This window comes from Jaculus jaculus, chromosome 3 (assembly GCF_020740685.1).
Source record: "Jaculus jaculus isolate mJacJac1 chromosome 3, mJacJac1.mat.Y.cur, whole genome shotgun sequence".
In the NCBI taxonomy this organism is placed as follows: Eukaryota; Metazoa; Chordata; class Mammalia; order Rodentia; family Dipodidae; genus Jaculus; species Jaculus jaculus.
In genome coordinates, this window is record NC_059104.1 from 132,327,597 (window position 1) to 132,346,730 (window position 19,134).

The window sequence follows — 19,134 nt, forward strand, 5'->3', positions numbered from 1 at the left end:
GCATCCTCAGAGTTTTGGTATCCAAGGAGGACAAAGGGAGTGCTGGAATCATTCTCACTAGATATCAAAGGACATTTGTACAAGATGTCCTGGACAGTTAGGAATAAAATTTTAGGGTAGGTAAATTTTTTAAAATATATTTTATTTATTTATTTGATAGAAAGAGGAGGGAGAGAGAGGGAGAGAAAGAGAGAGAGGGAGAATGGGTGTGCCAGGGCCTCCAGCCACTGCAAAAAAACTCCAGATGCATGTGCCTCCTTATGCATCTGGCTAACGTGGGTACTGTAGTATCAAACTGGGATCCTTTGGCTTTGCAGGCAAATGTTTTAACTGCTAAGCCATCTCTTCAGCCCTCGTGTAGGCAAATTTATCCCTATGGCTTTTCTCCCATTGTCCTCCAAGAAGTGGGAAGAATCCTAGCTTCTTAGAATCTTCCTGTTACCTCCTGCTTCACAGAGGCCACTCTGCTGGATCCATCACCAAAAAGTAGATGGCACTTACTGTGTTTTTGAAAGAATCCTACTATTTGACTTTAAAAGGAAAAAAAAAAAAGCACATCTGGGGAGATGGCTCTGCAGTTAACAGCACTTGCTGCAAGCATGAGAGCCAAAGCAAATCTGAGTTCAATTCCCTGGCACAAACATCAAGTGGGCATGACCATGCACATCCCAGTCCTGCAGGGCATGGAGACAAGAGAACTGCTTGAGCTTTCGAACTGAAAACATGGTGAAAATAGCAGCTCTGGGTTGAGTGACTCTGTCTTATAGAAACAGGTGGATGAGTAAAGAGTACACTGGACATTCTCCTCCAACCTTTGTGCATGCACAGTGCACACACATCTGTATATATATGCATACAATACATATATCCCATCATACACCACACACTCACATACACCAAAAAAAAAAAAAAGCAGGGGGAAACTGGGAATAAGTCACCCACTAATAGTGGCCCTTGTGTTTGCCTCTAAGGTAATATTCTGGTTGGATATCCCTTATACAAAATACTTGAGACCAGAAGTGTTTCATATTTCTGAGTTTATGCAATTTTGAAATATTTACATGAACTTTATCAGTTAAGCATTCCCAATCTGAAAATTCAATACCTGAAATAATTTTTATTTTAGACTTCAGACTTTCATATTAGGAATGCTCAGCCTGTTCAGCCTTACTCTGGGTCCTGGAAGAGAAAACAAGAGCAACATTCCATGCTTATATGTCTCTCAATGCTTCCAGAAAGTTTCTAAACTGAGCCAGACATTTTCTTATATTTCAGATCTATTCTATTCTTCTAGAGATAAGCAGGGCTCTGTGACTATTCACCTTTCATAAATGGTCATTGTAGTAATTACTTTCATCTTGTTGGGTCAAAATACCTGACCAAAAGCAACTTGAGGGAGCAAAGAGTTTATTCTGGCTTACAGTTTTGAAGAGATACTTTCTATCATGGCAGGGAAGTCCTGGCAGCAGAAGCAGGAAGCTAGTTCATCACATGGTAGCCAGAACTAGGAAGTAGAGGACAAATAGGAAGTGGAGATGGGCTGTTAAACTTCAAGCCCCACCACATGACCCTCTTCCTCCTACAGGTTCCACAATCTTTCCAAACAGCGCCACCTGCTGTGGACCAAGTGTTCACAAATGCCTATGAGGGACATTTTACATTCAAGCCACAAGAGTTACTTAAGCTCACTGTGGTTTGGTAACTGGCCCATACCATAAGGCTGATAAGAAGCCAGGCATTGTGCTGAGCTCTCTTGTGGCAGGTCCAGATCTCCTTTTGCTTACTGCATTTTGTAGAGAACAGCCTTAGGCTGGGAATTTCAGACCCAGGCACAGCAGCAGGATCATGCAGCAGATGCTCAGCAAGCAGCATGTCCAAATGTATCTCACTGCTCACATCAGGGTAGCCCCTTACCAGGTCAGGTGCAAATGGTGTTAGGCCACAGGGGAGGAATCCCAAGTACTTTCAACCCTAACAAACATGAGGTAACATCACATCATGCTGGGCGCCTCAGAGAGTCAAAATTTTCATCAGATTCAAAGACCTGAAGAAGAGCACTTTGTAGACGTGGTTTCAGGCCAGATGTTAGGAGTTGGGAAGCTCAAGGATTTTGAGGTACTGGGTTGGGCAGTGAGGCCATAATATGAGGATTGAGTACAAAAAAGAACACAATTGTCACATGCCTGGCTTCCTCTTCACCTCTTGGTAAACACTGACACTATACGGAGCATTGTGGCCTGGGAAGTCTGTAATCTTCACCATATTTCAAGAGTTAAGATGAGCTGGGACAAGAATCTGAACACTGGTCTGAACAGCAATTTTTGGTTTATGTTGCAGGACTGGGGCAAGGTGTGCCCCTCGTGGGTCTTGTGGTGGAGGGGGGCCCTAATGTGGTTTCCATTGTCCTTGAATACCTCCGAGAAGACCCTCCTGTCCCTGTGGTGGTTTGTGATGGAAGTGGACGAGCCTCAGACATTTTGTCCTTCGCACACAAGTACTGTGAAGAAGGAGGGTAGGACTTCTAGCTTACCACGAAGGGTGGGTTCTTAGCGGCTCTTGGTTTGGCTGAGGGCAGCATCTGAAATGGTCTGTTTAGGCATTCCAAAAATGTTTTTAAGTCACTCTCTCATTCCCAAGAGACACATGAGAGACAGCTGTCAGGAGCAATGTTCTTAACTGAATTCCCTCTGATTGGCTATGTCGTTCCCAACTTCATTTTCCCTTATAAATTCTACAACAAGGCTGGAATTTAGAAGTGTAAATGTAGTTTTGATCTTGATGACGTTTTTGTCTCCTATGCAGGAATCTCTTCCAATAGCAAAGTTTCAAATCAAAGAACGAGGTGGTGGGGGGCACTGTGTGATTTCATCATAAATGAGTTTAACTGCATTTTGCTCTCCCTTGAATTTCCTTTGAACAGGATAATAAATGAGTCCCTCAGGGACCAGCTTCTAGTTACCATTCAGAAAACATTTAATTACAGCAAGACACAATCACATCAGCTGTTTGCAATTATAATGGAGTGCATGAAGAAGAAAGAGCTCGTAAGTGTCTTGATTTATTTCCAAACAAGTTCCATAGAGAGAGTTATGTTTCCTTTTTTAATTCTACCCATGTGTGTTTGGTGGAGTTCTTCATGCCTCAGCTCAGCCTATTGCAAAAGATAGCTTACAAATCCATCCCCAAGTGACAGGGTACGTGTACACATGATGGAATCAAACAACACACGGGGAGGATCCCAGGTGCTTTCAAACCTTAACAAACATGAGGTAACATCACATCATGCTGCACACCTCAGAGATTCAAAATGTGCATCAGGTTTAAAAACCTGAAGAAAAGCGCCTTTGTATACATGGTTTCAAATTCACGTCATTTTGCAAATACTATGTTTCATCCCTTCCTTTCTTAACTGTATGTTTAAGAAATTGGCACTTCTTATTCACATATGACAACATCATCTGCAAAATTCTAAATGCACTACTTTTAATTAACATATCCTATCTGATTAGATATGGTTTCATTTGCTTTGATGGTTGTTCAGATAGGAGAGTGTAGATCCTGAGCAGACACTCTCTTCCTGAGATTGTTGCAGCAGATGAGGTAAATAGCAAAGCAGAATCCAGCCAAGGATTCAGTCAGCAAGAGCAACCTTGAAACTCCTGGAAGGTGAAAGTACTGGCAATGTCTTCACAGCTTTCAGCACCAACTCATTATGGGACACTCTCCATGGTTAATATTACCAAAAAAAAAAAAAAAAAAAAAAAAAAAAAAAAAAAAACCTCAGTTCCTCCTCTTGTCTTCAACTTTGCTTTAACTCTGTCTTTTCCAAATTCTCCTCTTTCCAGGTTACTGTGTTTAGGATGGGTTCTGAGGGTCAACAAGATGTTGAGATGGCGATTTTAACTGCCTTGCTGAAAGGTGAGCTCCTGGGAAATGGCCACTCTTGTCTTCTCAGTGCTGAGCTGGCCTGGGCTTTGCCAGTGGCCAGAACTCCTTCCTCTCTTCTCCTGCCAGGAACTGTCAGTTAGTGCAAGGTCCCTGAGCTAAAAAGGTTGCCTGGGGTGGCCTCAGCATGCAGCTGTGCAGGAATGGCAAGACTCTGAGTGGGTTTCTGTGATCAGGGATCGATGGGTGCCCACGGACACTGGTGGGCTGAAGTCAGAACCGTTTCTTTTGCTGGCTGACTGCTGGAGGGCTGCTGCCCAGCTGACATGGAAGGATTTTCCATTTGCAATCACATGTTCCATAGGGCTCTGTTCAACTTCCTCCCCACCTCTGATGAGAGGCTTCTACTAGGAGCTCATGAGGTTGTATCCACAGTGGAATGTCCATTTCCTCCCTGCCTCTCAGTTTATGGGGTCATGGGGACAAGAAAGAGAGACTCTGAAAAGGGTCACTGTGGCTGGCTTCTGGGCAGCACTGCACTGGTCTTTGTGTGGTCCAAGGGCTGGTCACCCTTGGCCTAGACTGGCTAATGTCCAGGCAGTCTCAGTGCTTCTTCTGCCCTTTACAAATGAGGGTCTTGAGTCACTCAGTTTCTCCTGTGTCCCTCCCAGGAGACCATCAGAGCTGGCACTGAAAGAGGTTGCCTCTAGCTTCCTCCCAGGAGCTCTGGAAAACAGAAAGTTCTTGGGCTAGGTATGGTGGTACATGCTTTTAATCCCAGCACTTGGAGACATAGTTAGGAGGATTACTGTGAGTTTAAGGCTAGCCTGGGCTACAGCGTGAGTTCCAGGTTAGCCTAAATTAGAGTCAGACCCTACCTAAAAGAAAAAAAGAGAGTTCTTAGCTTTAGGACTATAATGGAATTCAGGGACAATAGGCAAGGTAGTGATGGGTGCTTAGTTCCAGGCCAGTGCTAAGCTAGCAGGAAGCTTGTGTTCACTGCCACACATGATTAGAAACAGACTGAAAAAACCCTCTCATTTCTTTCCTTCCCAGGAACCAATGCATCTGCTCCGGATCAGTTGAGCTTGGCGCTGGCTTGGAATCGCGTTGACATAGCACGCAGCCAGATCTTCGTCTTCGGGCCACGCTGGCCGGTGAAACTGCTTTTCTGTTATTTTTTTTGGTTCTTTTCTCTTTTTTTTTGAGACAGGATATCAAAAATGAATCCCAGTGTGGCCAAGAACATGTTATGTAGCCAAGGCTACTCTTGAACTCCTGATCCTCCTGCCTCTATCACCAAAGTACTGGGATTTCCGGCATGTGCCACCACACCTGGCAAAACTGCTTTTCTATTTATGTTATATATTGTGACTTTGCACAAATGATATATCAGTATGTCCTTCTTTATGGGATGGACCTGAGATGATCTAAGAGTTCTGAGGATCCCATGGTAATCCACAAGGTTGTTAGAAGATGTTGCTGCTTAACTTCCAAGAAAAAAAGAAGCAGAGCTACGAGCACTAGCCACATCGAACCAGTCTATGAGCACTAACCATACCTAACCAGTCTATGAGCACTAGCCACATCTAACCAGTCTATGATCACTAACCATGTCTAACTAGTCTACAAGCGCTAACCACATCTAACCAGTCCATAAGCACTAGCCACATCTAACCAGTCTATGATCACTAACCATGTCTAACTAGTCTACAAGCACTAACCACATCTAACCAGTCCATAAGCACTAGCCACATTTAACCAGTCTTCGAGCACTAACCACATCTAACCAGTCTACGAGCACTAACTACATCTAACCAGTCTGCGAGCACCAACCACATCTAACCAGTCTGCGAGCACTAACTACATCTATCCAGTCTACGAGCACCAACTACATCTAACCAGTCTACGAGCACCAACCACATCTATCCAGTCTTCAAGCACTAACCACATCTATCCAGTCTACGAGCACTAACTACATCTAACCAGTCTATGAGCACTAACTACATCTAACCAGTCTACGAGCACCAACCACATCTATCCAGTCTTCAAGCACTAACCACATCTATCCAGTCTACGAGCACTAACTACATCTAACCAGTCTATGAGCACTAACTACATCTACCAGTCTACGAGCACCAACCACATCTAACCAGTCTGCGAGCACTAACTACATCTAGCCAGTCTATGAGCACTAACCACATCTAATCAGTCTACAAGAACCAACCACATCTAACCAGCCTACAAGCACTAACTACATCTAGCCAGTGTATGAGCACTAACCACATCCAGCCAGTGTATGAGCACTAACCACATCCAGCCAGTCTATGAGCACTAACCACATCCAGCCAGTGTATGAGCACTAACCACATCCAGCCAGTGTATGAGCACTAGCCATGTCTAACAAGTCTACAAGCAACCAACCAACATCTAACCCAGCATTTAACCTACTCTATGAGCACTAATGCAATCTAACCTAGCATTTAACCTAGTCTATGAACACTGACCCACTACAAACCCAGTCTACTCAAGGAAACCAACCAAACCTTTTATTGTTGCTGGTGAAAGTGGATTTTTAATCTTTCAAAGAATGACATAAAAGAAAATAGCTCATTAAAGTTCAATACAATGCTTAAATATGGAGCACTGCTTTTTCATATGATGTTCCATGAAACCCTGGGCTTACAGAACTCTGTGTGTGTGATGTGTATATGATCTTCTTGTGGTATTTAAGTATTGTGTTTATGGTAATGTTTAATGTGCCATATGTTGTATTCTATGTACAGTATATGATCAGAATATATACATGTGAATATATATATATATATATATATATATATATGCACATAGTTTGTGGTTCAGTGTGTGGGGTGTGTTCTGAGGGTGTAATGTGCATATGCGAGTATGGAATTTGAGTGTATACATATGTGAAGTAAAATTTGTGTATGTTCCAAGTGAATGGATGCATTTATGTGTATATATCTTGTGATGTGTGTATATGCGGTAAGATGATATAAGGGTGAGTACTGTGTGTGCACATGGGTGGTGTAGTGTGTGTGGTTGGCAGTCAATGACTGCATTTGATTAGGGGATATGCTTTTGTGTTTGTGGCTATGGGATTATGAAGAGGAGATAGTCTGTGAATAGTTGGAAGGTATGTGTGCATTTGATGTGGGAGAAGCAGTGTGTATGTCATTTATGTGTGCTTCTTTTTTGTGTGTTTATGGCTGAGAGGAATATAGTGGGATGAGATGTGTGTGTGTGTGTGTGTGTGTGTGCATGTGCGTTACATACACATAATGGTGTGAAAAGCAACTCTAGACCTCCTTCAAACAAAGGAGTTTCTTTGATCTAAAAAGAAGACCAGGCCAGGCATGGTAGCACACACCTTTAATCCCAGCACTCGGGAGGCAGATGAAGGAGGATCATTATGAGTTCAAGTCCACCATGAGCCTACATAGTGAATTCCAGGTCAGCCTGGACTAAAGTGAAACCCTACCTTGAAAAACCAAAGAATAAAAATAAATAAATAAAAAGAAGACCAGAAACCAATTGACTGAGGATACAAAACAGCCAGAGCAAATCCACATCAAAATCTAGTTCCTCTAAAAGATCGATGAAATTATTAACCATTTATTCAGGCTGATGATAGCAAAATATAAATAACTAATATCAAAAGTAGATGGGATGACATCAATGCAGATCCCATATAAAAAGATATCAAAGGAGTATTAGATATTATCTCCACAAGTGATTGTTCAGCCCATATTTGAAGTTGTGAAGCAAAACTTCCCCTTGTGGATGTGACCCATACCATTTCATGTCCTTTCTATTTTTATTTATTATTATTGTTGTTGTTGTTGTTGTTGTTGTTATTGGTCTGTCAAGATATAGTCTCACTTTAGCTCAGGCTATGCTGGAATTCATTATAAAGTCTCAGAGTGGCCTCAAGCTCCTACCTCTGGGATTAAAAGCTTGAGCCACCATGCCCAGTTTGTGTCCTTTTTAAAGGATGGCATTAGTGATTTAGCCCCTATGGTAGATATGATTTCACCTGCACAGACTGTCAGTTCTATGCTTCTAGCAGCACAGAAACATGAAATCTCTTCACCCCTACTAATTTCCATCTACAGAAATCCCCAAGCATTCCATCATGTGTGTCCCTTGCTAACTACACATCCTCGTCCTGCAGTTTTAAGGTAGCTGTTCTTGGGCCAGGGGACAAGCAAACTACCAGGGGCCTCCCAGGGGGAGGCGCTTCTCCTTGTTACCTTCCCTTTGCTAGACTCAGTCTATCTGGCCCCCTATCAAGGTTTTTTAGTTTTCAATTATGTCATCCACCTCATTTTCCTTATGGCCTAGGCAAATGACCTTGGTCTTTTCTACTCCAACACTCTTCTCTTGCTCTCTGAGATTGCTCCAGAACATTCCATTCTAAAGCAATTATAGACTGCAGAGCCTCTGCTATAAACTGGATGAGAGCCAAGTTCACTCCATCAGTTGCCCTATTTCTGGCAGACCCTGAATTTACTCCTCAGAACCAGGGGCTCTGCTGGCCTGGACTGAAAGCTAATCCTCTGGCTATAGCAGTGCCCTTAGGATCCCTAGTAAGAGAATTCATCTTGGTGTCTAGGAGCTCGCGCCAGTACCTGACCCCCCTTCCTCTACCTCCTCTACCTCCTCTACCTTATCACTTTGCTTAGTAGCAAAGACAGAGCCATAGTGAGGAGAGAGGTGGCAGCTGCTTCTCATTGGTTCTGCAAACTTTTCCCAAAAATTTATGTTATTTGTTCATTTAAAAAATATTTACCATTACTCTTTTGGGGGTGTCATATCCTTACTCTAGGTGTTGGAGACACAGAAGTAAATAAAACAGACTTTGAAAGCCCTTGACAAAGTCTTCACTGGGGTGGACATGAAGGCAAGGAGTGGGCAGGAAGAGGGAGGCAGATGTGAAATGCAATTAGTCCATTATTAGGCTACAAACTGAAGGAAGTGCCAAGACAGAAAATGCACAAAGGGGCTGGAGACATGGCTTGGTGGGTAAGGCACTTGCCTGCAAAGCCAAAAGACCCAGGTTCAATTCCCTAGTACTCAAATAAAGCCAGATGGTGCATTCATCTGGAGTTTGTTTATAACAGCTGGACACCCTGGCATGCCCATTCTCTTTCTCTCCCTCCCTCCCTCCCTGCCCCCCCATCAAATAAATAAATAATTTTTTAAGAAAATGCACATTGCATGAGAGAGAATTATGGGGTGAAGGCATTAGTTATCAGTGGAGTACCAGAGAAGGCCTCTCTGGAAAAAAAAAAAAAGTGGAATGAACACTGAAACCTGGCTGGTAGGCCATGAAGAGGAACACCTTCCATGCAGCAGGAAGAAGAAATGGGCATTATCAAGTAATTGGCAGTGGGGGCAGGTGGTTGGAATACAAGTGAGAAGGGGTGGTTACGAAGGAGGCTGGAGGAAGTGTGAGATGGACTTCCAGTCAAGATGGTGCCCTCCTAACCACACTTCAGCTTCTGGGATGGTAGTGAGTCCTGAGGAGATAAACCACTCCTCACACTTCAGCTAAGGCACAAGTTGAAACCACAGAGGAATTGGTGGGGCGAGCAAGTGCTGCTTCCATGGCAAGTCTGACAGCCTGGACCAGGGTGAAGGAGACAGACACTGAGAATACTCAAAACGTGGTTTCTGCCCCAAGCAGGACTGGGGTTACATACATACACAGCCCTGCCCAGATGTTTACATGGGTGCTGCAGAATCACGCTTGGAAGTTCTCAGCCCCTCAAGCCTTCATGCCTGTGCAGGCAGTGCTCCTAACCACAAAGCCATCACTGCAGCCCTTGCCTTTACTCCTGATACTATCTTTTGAAACACAGCTTTTTAAAATTATCATGAAGCCAAATTTATTTTTCCTTTTCTTGCATAAGAGTCTTTGAGAAAGCAAGTGGCGGTGAGAAGAGTAGACTGAAACTACAAATAAATGGTGACTGGTAGTGTGGGCATCACTGAGGTGGCTGTGGGAGAGAGCAGAGTGGAAGGGAAAGGGGCTGAGGGCAGAGCCCAGCGGCACTGGGAAGAACAAAGTGGGAGCCTGGGGTGCCTGAGAAGCTAAGGGAAGAAGCTGGGGAGGAAACAGCTGAGTAGTCAGATGACTGAGGGCATGGCACCAAAAGGCTGAGGTGTCCCCATGAACTGGACCCAGCCACTGTCATCAGTGATCGCAGCCAGAGCACCACGGACAGACAGGGAAGAACCAGCACAGCAAGTGTAGGGAAGAACGAAGAGACAGGGGATGTGTGCAAACAGCTCTACAAAGCGTGTGCAGGAAGAGGGCAATGGGGAGGGACCATCAGCAGGGGGGTCGAGGAAGTTCAAATGCTGGCTCTCTGTGCCAGGGCACCCTCCAAGTTCCCCAATTGTCCAGGACACGAGACCCACTTCTGCTTCCCCTTCAGTCTGCTGAGCCAGCACACGGCCTGTGAGCCTACAGTCAGCTTCTACACTGCGCATGGCTCTGCAGCAGCCATCAGAGCCGCTTTATCCACCTGTGAGCTCAGCTCATCTTTCTGCCACACAGCAGCTTGTGGTTATAGTGATATCTTCTGCCTCTGGTTCACTCGCAGTCACCTTCTCCCATCATTAGATAGCTCTGTTGCTTTTGAATTCGCCTCTCAGAATCCTTTCCACTGTGAAAATACACATAAGTCAAAATATCAGCCTCATCAAATACACCAAGTCATTGCATCAAGCCCAGAATGTCTTTGTGCCCATAACTAAGATAACTATCAGGGCCTGCTCCTTCATGCACCCATGCCCACAGTGACTGAGTTTATGTGTGTATAGCTATGCATGCCTGTGTGTGACTGTGTATATGTTTCTTGGGTGTAGATACATGTGAACACTCACGTGCACACTCATGGATGCACTGCATGGGTATGTGCACATTTGCTGTGTGAACATGTATATGAACGTGTGCTATATATGCATATGTATACTGTTCATGTATGTGGATACGTGTCAGTGTGTGGCATGTGTGTATGTGAAGGCATATGTGTATTTTATGTGCTCTGTGTGTGTGCACACAAATGCTGGTGTGGTTATCATAGTGCTTGTCTAAGGACAAGGAACAGCCATAATGCCTTTTCCAACTCTGCTTGATGTTCATTGCAGCCCCTGGGAAGCCTGGCTCCCCCAGTGGATACCAAAGCCACTGAAAAGGAGAAGAAGCCACCTACGGCAACCACCAAGGGGAGAGGAAAAGGGAAAGGCAAGAAGAAAGGGAAAGTGAAAGAGGAAGTGGAGGAAGAAACTGACCCCCGGAAGATTGAGCTGCTGAACTGGGTACAGAGAAAATCCTTACTCTTGTTTCTTAGGAGGCCAGAGAACCTTGCATCGCCCCAGTTCTCCACGGGAAGAGGCACTTCTAATCATCTTTGCTTCATCCCCCTCAGGGCCTTGTGTCCCCAGGGGGAGGGATAGAATGTCAGTCCTCAGACAGTATCATGGTCACTGCAATGCAGCTGTCAGTTGAAAAAACGCCACACATTCCTTCTTTGGGGGCCAAAGTGCCATTCAGAGAGAAAGCCCTGGTCATTGTGCTCAATAGCAGCTCTCTCGGCCTCACAGATGTGCAGATGCTGGTCGCATGAAAATATGGGAACAAGCCACATAATTGCAACCCATATAGCCAAATCTTCTTTACAGATAGTCTCTCACTGGGTGTGGGTTAAGAGCAGCTGTCCGGGCTGGGAGACTGCAGCCACACGTATATGGGGGTTCTGGGTCTCCCTGCTGCCAGGAACCAGACAAGACAAGGCTTCTGCAGGGCTGGGTATTTGTCATAGTCATAGTCACTCACCCTCATGGTGCCTGGTTGCTTGGGACATGCCCACACAGTCCCACTACTTCTAAAAAAACACTCCTCAGTCAAGGAAACAGAGGCGAGAAACTGGGCAGGGAAACATCAGGATGACTGTAACTTTTTTTGTGGTTTTTTTTTTTTGAGGACCCAGACTAGCCTCGAACTCACAGCCATCCTCCTACCTCAGCATCCCGAGTGCTGGGATAAAAGTGTGTGACACCTCGCATGGCCTGTGACTTCTTTTTAACAAGATAAATTCCTTTACAAACTTTAGTGGAACATGTAAGGAGAAACCAGAAGAAAGGAGAGAAGACCTAACACATGTTTATTCAAGGGAAACTACCCAGAGAACCATGGGCTGGGATGTGGCTTAGTAGTTCAACACTTGAACAGCATGTGTAAGACCCTGAGTTTGATTCTGAGCACTAAATTAAAAAGAAAAAAAAAGCATAGAAAATAATACTGAGAACATTCCAGGACCTAGGGGTTCAGAACATGCATTCCATGATGATTCCACTTAGCCTTCTGCCTGGTGTCTCCTGAGAGGCAGCCAGTGTCTCCCTTCCTGGATTTCCTGCAGGTGAATGCCTTGGAGCAAGCCATGCTGGATGCTCTAGTCCTAGATCGAGTTGACTTTGTGAAGCTCTTGATTGAAAATGGAGTGAATATGCAGCACTTCCTAACCATTCCGAGGCTGGAGGAGCTCTACAACACAGTGAGTTTCCACGGAGGCAGGGCAGGGGGTGCTGGCCCTCAGGAAGAACTTTTCATCATGGAAAACTATGCTCAGCTGAGCCTACAACTGTTAGAACATGGTTTCAGCTGGAAGCCCATATTTAGTGGCAGGCAACTATTTCTCAATTGCTGCTGGCCACAGTCTGTGTTCACATTTTTGTCACCCCAGCTGGAGGACAGATGCTCCTTAGCTTAGAATGTCATCCTGACAAACTCATCAATGAGTTTGCAAGGATCACAAACTAAAAATACAGTGACACCTAACTTACTGAACATCATAGTTTAATACCATGGGACACAAAAATGTAGGGCTTTTTCCTTGTAATCCTGGGACTGATCAAGAGCTACAGCTCACTGCTGCTCCCCAGCATGAAGAGAGAAGACTGGATTACAGGTCACCAGCCTGGAGGAAGGGTCAAAATTCAAAGAACACTTTCTCATGTTACTTTTACTTTATGCTAAAGTCTAAAAATGGTTAAGACAAACTGTTATAAGTCAGAGATTGTCTACATTCACTTATCCCACACGTGGGAAGCAAGAGGATTTTACTTGCACAAGTAGTGGAAGATCAAAAGTCATGTGGGTTTATAAGGAAATTTTTCCTTTGTACCCTCACATTTTCATGCATGTTCAATGAAAAATGCAGAGTCAAGTTTAACAAGGAGTTCTGCTGTGTTCAAATGGAAGTGTTTGAAATCTCCTTAGCTTACATTCTTGCATATGTTTTGAGAATTTATATTTCTTTCCCCATTTTAAGATTTTAAGTGGGGGCTAGAGACATGACTTAGTGGCTAAGGTACTTGCCTGCAAAGTCAAAGGACCCAGGTTCAATTCCCCAGAACCCATGTAAGCCAGATACACAAGATGGCACATGCATCTGGAGTTCATTTGCAGTGGCTGTAGGTCCTGGCATACACATTCTCTCTCTCTCTTCTTCTTTCTCTCTCAAATAAATATATAAATTAATTCATTACATTAAAAAATATTTCAAGTGGCAGAAATGGTCCTCAGAAGTGACTCCCTAAAATGTGGTGAACAGTTATTTAACCCTACACTGTACATTACGAGAGACTTCAAAAGTAATTCAATACAAAATATTTCACATACATTTGAATGTGATAGATACTTCCTAACCATAAGCAGTTCTTTCATAAAATAAATGGGTCAAGAGGGGATTACACTCCAGTTCTTACAATTCATTAATTCTATCCAATATAGTAAAACTTTGCTCCAAGAATTGAAGAGTAAAACATACTTACCATGGCTGAATGCTTCTCTTTCAGAGACTGGGCCCACCAAACACACTTCATCTGCTGGTGAGGGATGTTAAAAAGGTCAGTCTGTCAACCTTTGACAATCCTTACCTGTTATCAGCATTCACTAATTTCTTAAAAGCAATATTTAATTTCCAAAATATGTTATCTTTTTATTAATTGAAACATGAACAATAGTAAGTTTCCCCCTTTGTAACATGAGTTCAAAACTACAAAAAGAGAAGAATAAGCTTTTCTAGCTTGCATGGACATACCACACCACAAGCACACACTGATGGCTGCTTGGTTATAGCATGGTACCACTCGGAAAGCTCCAGTCCTGAAGAACACTCTGTCTTCCCACAAGGCCCAGGTCTTTGTCCATGAAATCCAGCTCCAGTTCCCAAGGCTTCTCCCCCTGGAAGTAGCTATCAAAGGCCCACATCCAAATGACTCCGCTGTTACACTCTGCACAATACCACTCCCTTCACATCAACATACTACAACTACAGTCATTAGACTTGCTAATCCTTTCTTCTCAATGGAAGAACTTAATCCAGTTTTTGGAACATCGTTTATCCCATTAGCCCCTCCATTACGTAGTAACAGACTGAATATTGTTTACTGCTCGCATTTGTTTGTTGTAACTCCAGGCTGCTGATGGGATGTTAATTTATGCCTAAGTTGTTTGACAATGTCCACACTACAAACTTCTCTTTTTACAGAGCAACCTTCCTCCTGATTACCACATCAGCCTCATAGACATAGGGCTTGTACTAGAGTACCTCATGGGAGGTGCCTACCGCTGCAACTACACTCGGAAGAGTTTCCGGACTCTCTACAACAACCTGTTTGGTCCTAAAAGGGTAGTGCTTGGTGGATGTGCAATGCCCTGTGCTTCCTAGAGTGGCATGTGGTCCCTTATTGTGCTTCCCAATAACTCAGCTCATTCAAAGCACAGCTCTTCACCCCTTCTGTCTTCAAACACCCCTTCCCTGCCGCCATAGTGTTTCCATGTGAGGTCTTCAAGCCTCATATCACCCTGCATCACACCTTAGCATGTCAGACAGCATGCTATCCATCAATCATATTTGCCCTCCTTTTCCCATAGTAGCATTCCTTCTGGTCCCATGTTTGTACCCTCTTAGTGCATCCTGCCACCCAACCCTTACTACTGCTGCCTTCCAAAGCATGGTAGAGCACCCTTGCCTCCAAAAGGTCAGGGCTCTCTACTGTCCAAAAAATAGTGGCTGGGCTCCTTGTCATAGTATCTAAGGTATCTCTGGCTAGCCATCCCCACTCTACTTCAATAGATCATGTATCTCTACTAAATTCAATTTAATACTTGTGTCCCTTCTTCCTACGAGAGCCTTTCCAAGCCCTGCTCTTATCAAGAGCCCAATTCACAGGCCATATATGTGCAAAAGCTTTGCCCATACACTCATTCCAGAGCTCTGTCAGAGGCTTTGTGAGGAGCTTCTCTGGTCTACAACAACAGTCCTGTGACTGTTTGCATTTCCCCTCAAGTGGCTTCTGCTGAAAGAAGCAGTTTCCATATTAAAGCATTTATTTTCCTTGACTATTACTGTCACTTAATACTTTTACTAAGTTTTGAGTTTATTATGTCTACTACTAACAATTTTCCTAATATACTGCTAACATAACTAAGTTATCTGAGTAAACTAATTTTTCTGCCTCTTTCAATGTGCAGCCTAAAGCTCTTAAGCTTCTTGGAATGGAGGTAAGTAGAATCTTTTTGTAACCATTTTATGTTATCTTGGTAAAATATATACAGACCTTGCAGTCTATATTTACACAAAACTGAACAATGTCTTCCATGAATAAGTCAACTACACAACTCACCAAAATCTGCTTACATGAGTTGGCCAAAGTATGAAGAAGAATCTATACATTTTTAAGGATAGAAGCAATTCAATTCATTTTATGGAATTACCAAGTTTCCAAATCAAACAATGTAATTCAAAACCATAAAAATAACAAAAGAAACACTATAGAAATATAAAGTTCTAAATAAGAAATCAACATTTTCCGAGCCAGGTGTGGTGGCACATGCCTTTAATCCCAGCACTTGGGAGGCAGAGGTAGGAGGATCACCGTGAGTTCGAGGCCACCCTGAGACTACATAGTAAATTCCAGGTCAGCCTGGGCTACAGTGAGACCCTACCTCAAAAAACCAAAAAAAAAAAAAAAAAAATCAACATTTTCCAAGAAGACAAATATAATCTAATGTTAGTAAATTTTACATTTCACCTTAGGAGTAAGATGAAGGATAAAAGGATGTGATCATTTATCAGTAGGTAATAAAACGGAATTTAAAAAGTATGTAAAACTAGGGCTGGAGAGATGGCTTAGCAGTTAAGCGCTTGCCTGTGAAGGCTAAGGACTCTGGTTCAAGGCTTGATTCCCCAGAACCCACGTTAGCCAGATGCACAAGGGGGCGCATGCGTCTGGAGTTCGTTTGCAGTGGCTGGAAGCCCTGGTGTGCCCATTCCCTCTCTATCTATCTGCCTCTTTCTCTCTCTCTCCTGTCACTCTCAAGTAAATAAATAAAAATGAACAAAAAAGTATGTAAAACTAATTTTTTAATTAGCTTACTCAGTGTAATAGACAGCTTCTGTGTTGCTGGGATGAACATCCAAACCAGACACAGATTATGGGAGAAAGGAGTTTATTTCAGGCTTAAACATCCAGGGAAATTTCCACAAATGTCAGAAGAATCTGGCTCCCGTTCATAAATGCAAACAGAGAGAGAAATCACCAACAGCCAATAAACACCATAAAAACAGCAAAACATATGCAAAAAAAATCTAATAGCAAGCAGTATGTCCAGAGTTCAAACTCTGTGCATACCTTTGGGCTAGAATTCAGATCTGCCCCCAGTGACACTGCCTCCAGCTAGGCAGCTGGAGACCTGAGTTAAAAGCTTTAATAAAATACCTGAGGTTATGGGGTACATACATTCAAACTACTACATTTTGTTCCTGGCCCCTAATAACTCATGGCCATATCACATTACAAATTCTATTCAGTCCAACTTCAAAGAGTCCATAAGCTTTACCTACTTTAAGACTATCTCTTCTGCATCCTGTAAAATCAAAACAAGTTACATACTTCCAACATATAATGGAACAGAGTAAACATTTTCATTGCTATAAGGCATAACAAGGAAAGACTTGGTCAATATAAAATCAATAGCCATCATGCATAACAGCATGCATCTGCAATTCAAATCTAACATCCATAAGCAGTGATGATAGTCTCTGGCTTTCCAATTTCCATTCCTCCAGCTGAGCTGAGTACACAGGGAAAACTTCCATCCCAAGCCAACAGTGCTCTACAGTAGCCTTTCACAGTCCTGATACATCCAAAACATCTTGGGGGTCTCCATTGCAAACCACGGTCCATCTTACAATGGCGTCATCTGTTTTTCTACCAAAGGCATCACACCCTGCTTCATATGCCACATCTCATCAGCAGCTCCTGGACTGTGTGCACTTCATGACCCATTTCCATGCATTTTCCATCTTAAAAAACCAATACCAATGGCTAGTTTTCATGGTAGAAGATTTTTTTTTAATGTCCTACATGTTAAAATTATCAAGGACTTTAAAGTGAATACTATAGTTGTGCATCATGAAGACTATGTGGACATTTTTTTGAAAGAGAGAATGTGCATGTCAGGACCTCTAGCCACTGCAAACAAACTCCAGATGCATGTGCCACCTTGTTCATCTGGCTTTACATGGGTACTGGAGAACTGAACCCAGGTTCTTATGCTTTGCAGGCAAGTACCTTAACTGTTGCACCATCTCTCCAGCCCTGTGTAATAGTTTTGTGGTTTGCCTTTCATCTCTTGATAACAACAACTGAAAAAGTGATTGTATTCAGGCTTCTTATTTCCTACAGTCAACCTTGGTAATTTTAATTTTTCTAAAATTTATTTCATCTGGACTCTCAGGCTAATTGTTAACAACTTTTTTCTTTCGTTCTTTCTTTTGTATGTGTATGTGGCATGCCTGTGTATTCATGTCCATATGTGAGTGTGAGATCAGAGTGTCTTCCTCAGTCACTCTCCACCTTATCTTTTGAGACAGGATTGATCATTATAGTTAGAGTTCACAATTCAGCTAGCCAGTAAGTCTGAGGGATCCTCTTGTCTCTGCCCACCCACCAATGCTGGGATAACAGACACATGCTGTAACGTTCAGCTTTTATACAAGTCCACATACTTTACGTACTAAGCTACCTCCCCAGCCCTCATTGCTATTAGCTTGTACACAGCATTCTAACCTTTTCAATTTCACCAGTAATTTTACTTGTGTGCATTTTTTTTTCTGAGTTTTTATGCCTGGGTATATATAACATTGGTATTACTGCTTTGTCAAGGAGCATTCTTTTTTTTTCTTTTTAATTCTATTGTATTAATGTCTGATTTTAATTTTATTCATTCTTTCATAAACTTTCTCTGGAGTTACTATATTTATTTTCAGACTCAGCTTGACAGTGATGTTAACTCATTATCAATTCTTTTCCTATATTTGAATGCACTGAAAGTATAAATTGGTCTTGGACTATTGTTTGCATAGTATCACGCCGGTCATGGAATGTACAAGCTTTAGAGCCATTCATTTCAAAGCATTTCAGCTTCTTCCTCAATCAAGAGTAATTTTAAAGTGTATTTTAAAATTTGAAGATACAAACCTTAGTTGTTGTTATCCTTCTGTTATTGACTTCTAATTTTGATCCTTGAAAGTAGTCCAGTTAGTTCCTGGTATTTGCAATTTGCAGAAATAGAAAACCTTCATGAACTGGCATATATAACGCTTGGTTTATTTTTATAAATCTATTTTCTAAAAATGATTCATCAAATTAAATTTGATAACTATGCCATTCACTTTGCCTCTATATTTATAGTGTTTTCTCAAATTCATCTCTAAGTGATAGGTGTTTATAGATACTTACTACCATTGTAGGTATACCTATTTTTCCTTGTGCTTTTGTTTCATATTCCCCCACTTTTTTGGTTGTTTTCCTTTTCCATATTGAAATATAACAGGCTTTTGTAATCTGGGGAAATTAACTACATTTTTATATTTTCTCTCTGGCAATTATCTTAAGAGAATTGCTATACATTTAATATTTTGTAAGGGCATATGTTATTAAAAGGTAGCATTAGAGCTGGGTGTGGTGGTGCATGCCTTTAATCCCAGCACTTGGGAGGCAGAGGTAGGAGAATCACCATAAGTTCAAGGCCACCCTGAGACTACCTAGGGAATTCCAGGTCAGCCTGAGCTAGTAAGATCCTACCTCAAAAAAAAAAAAAAAAAAGTAGCACTAAGGACTGGAGAGATAGCTTAGTGGTTAAGGTGCTTG

The 19,134-nt window shown here is 42.6% G+C and overlaps 1 protein-coding gene across 2 annotated transcripts in view; it reads left to right on the top strand.

Moving 5' to 3' along the window:
- The window catches only part of Trpm1 (transient receptor potential cation channel subfamily M member 1), a 144,453-nt gene that overhangs the window by 76,941 nt on the left and 48,378 nt on the right, over positions 1-19,134 (top strand). For both annotated transcript variants that reach the window (XM_004658133.2, XM_004658132.2), the window contains exons 7-15: positions 2,338-2,512; positions 2,921-3,044; positions 3,846-3,918; positions 4,942-5,042; positions 11,062-11,232; positions 12,333-12,467; positions 13,771-13,821; positions 14,466-14,606; positions 15,452-15,481. In XM_004658133.2, the coding sequence (XP_004658190.2) occupies positions 2,338-2,512; positions 2,921-3,044; positions 3,846-3,918; positions 4,942-5,042; positions 11,062-11,232; positions 12,333-12,467; positions 13,771-13,821; positions 14,466-14,606; positions 15,452-15,481 (1,001 nt within the window). The remainder of the gene's footprint in view (positions 1-2,337; positions 2,513-2,920; positions 3,045-3,845; positions 3,919-4,941; positions 5,043-11,061; positions 11,233-12,332; positions 12,468-13,770; positions 13,822-14,465; positions 14,607-15,451; positions 15,482-19,134) is intronic.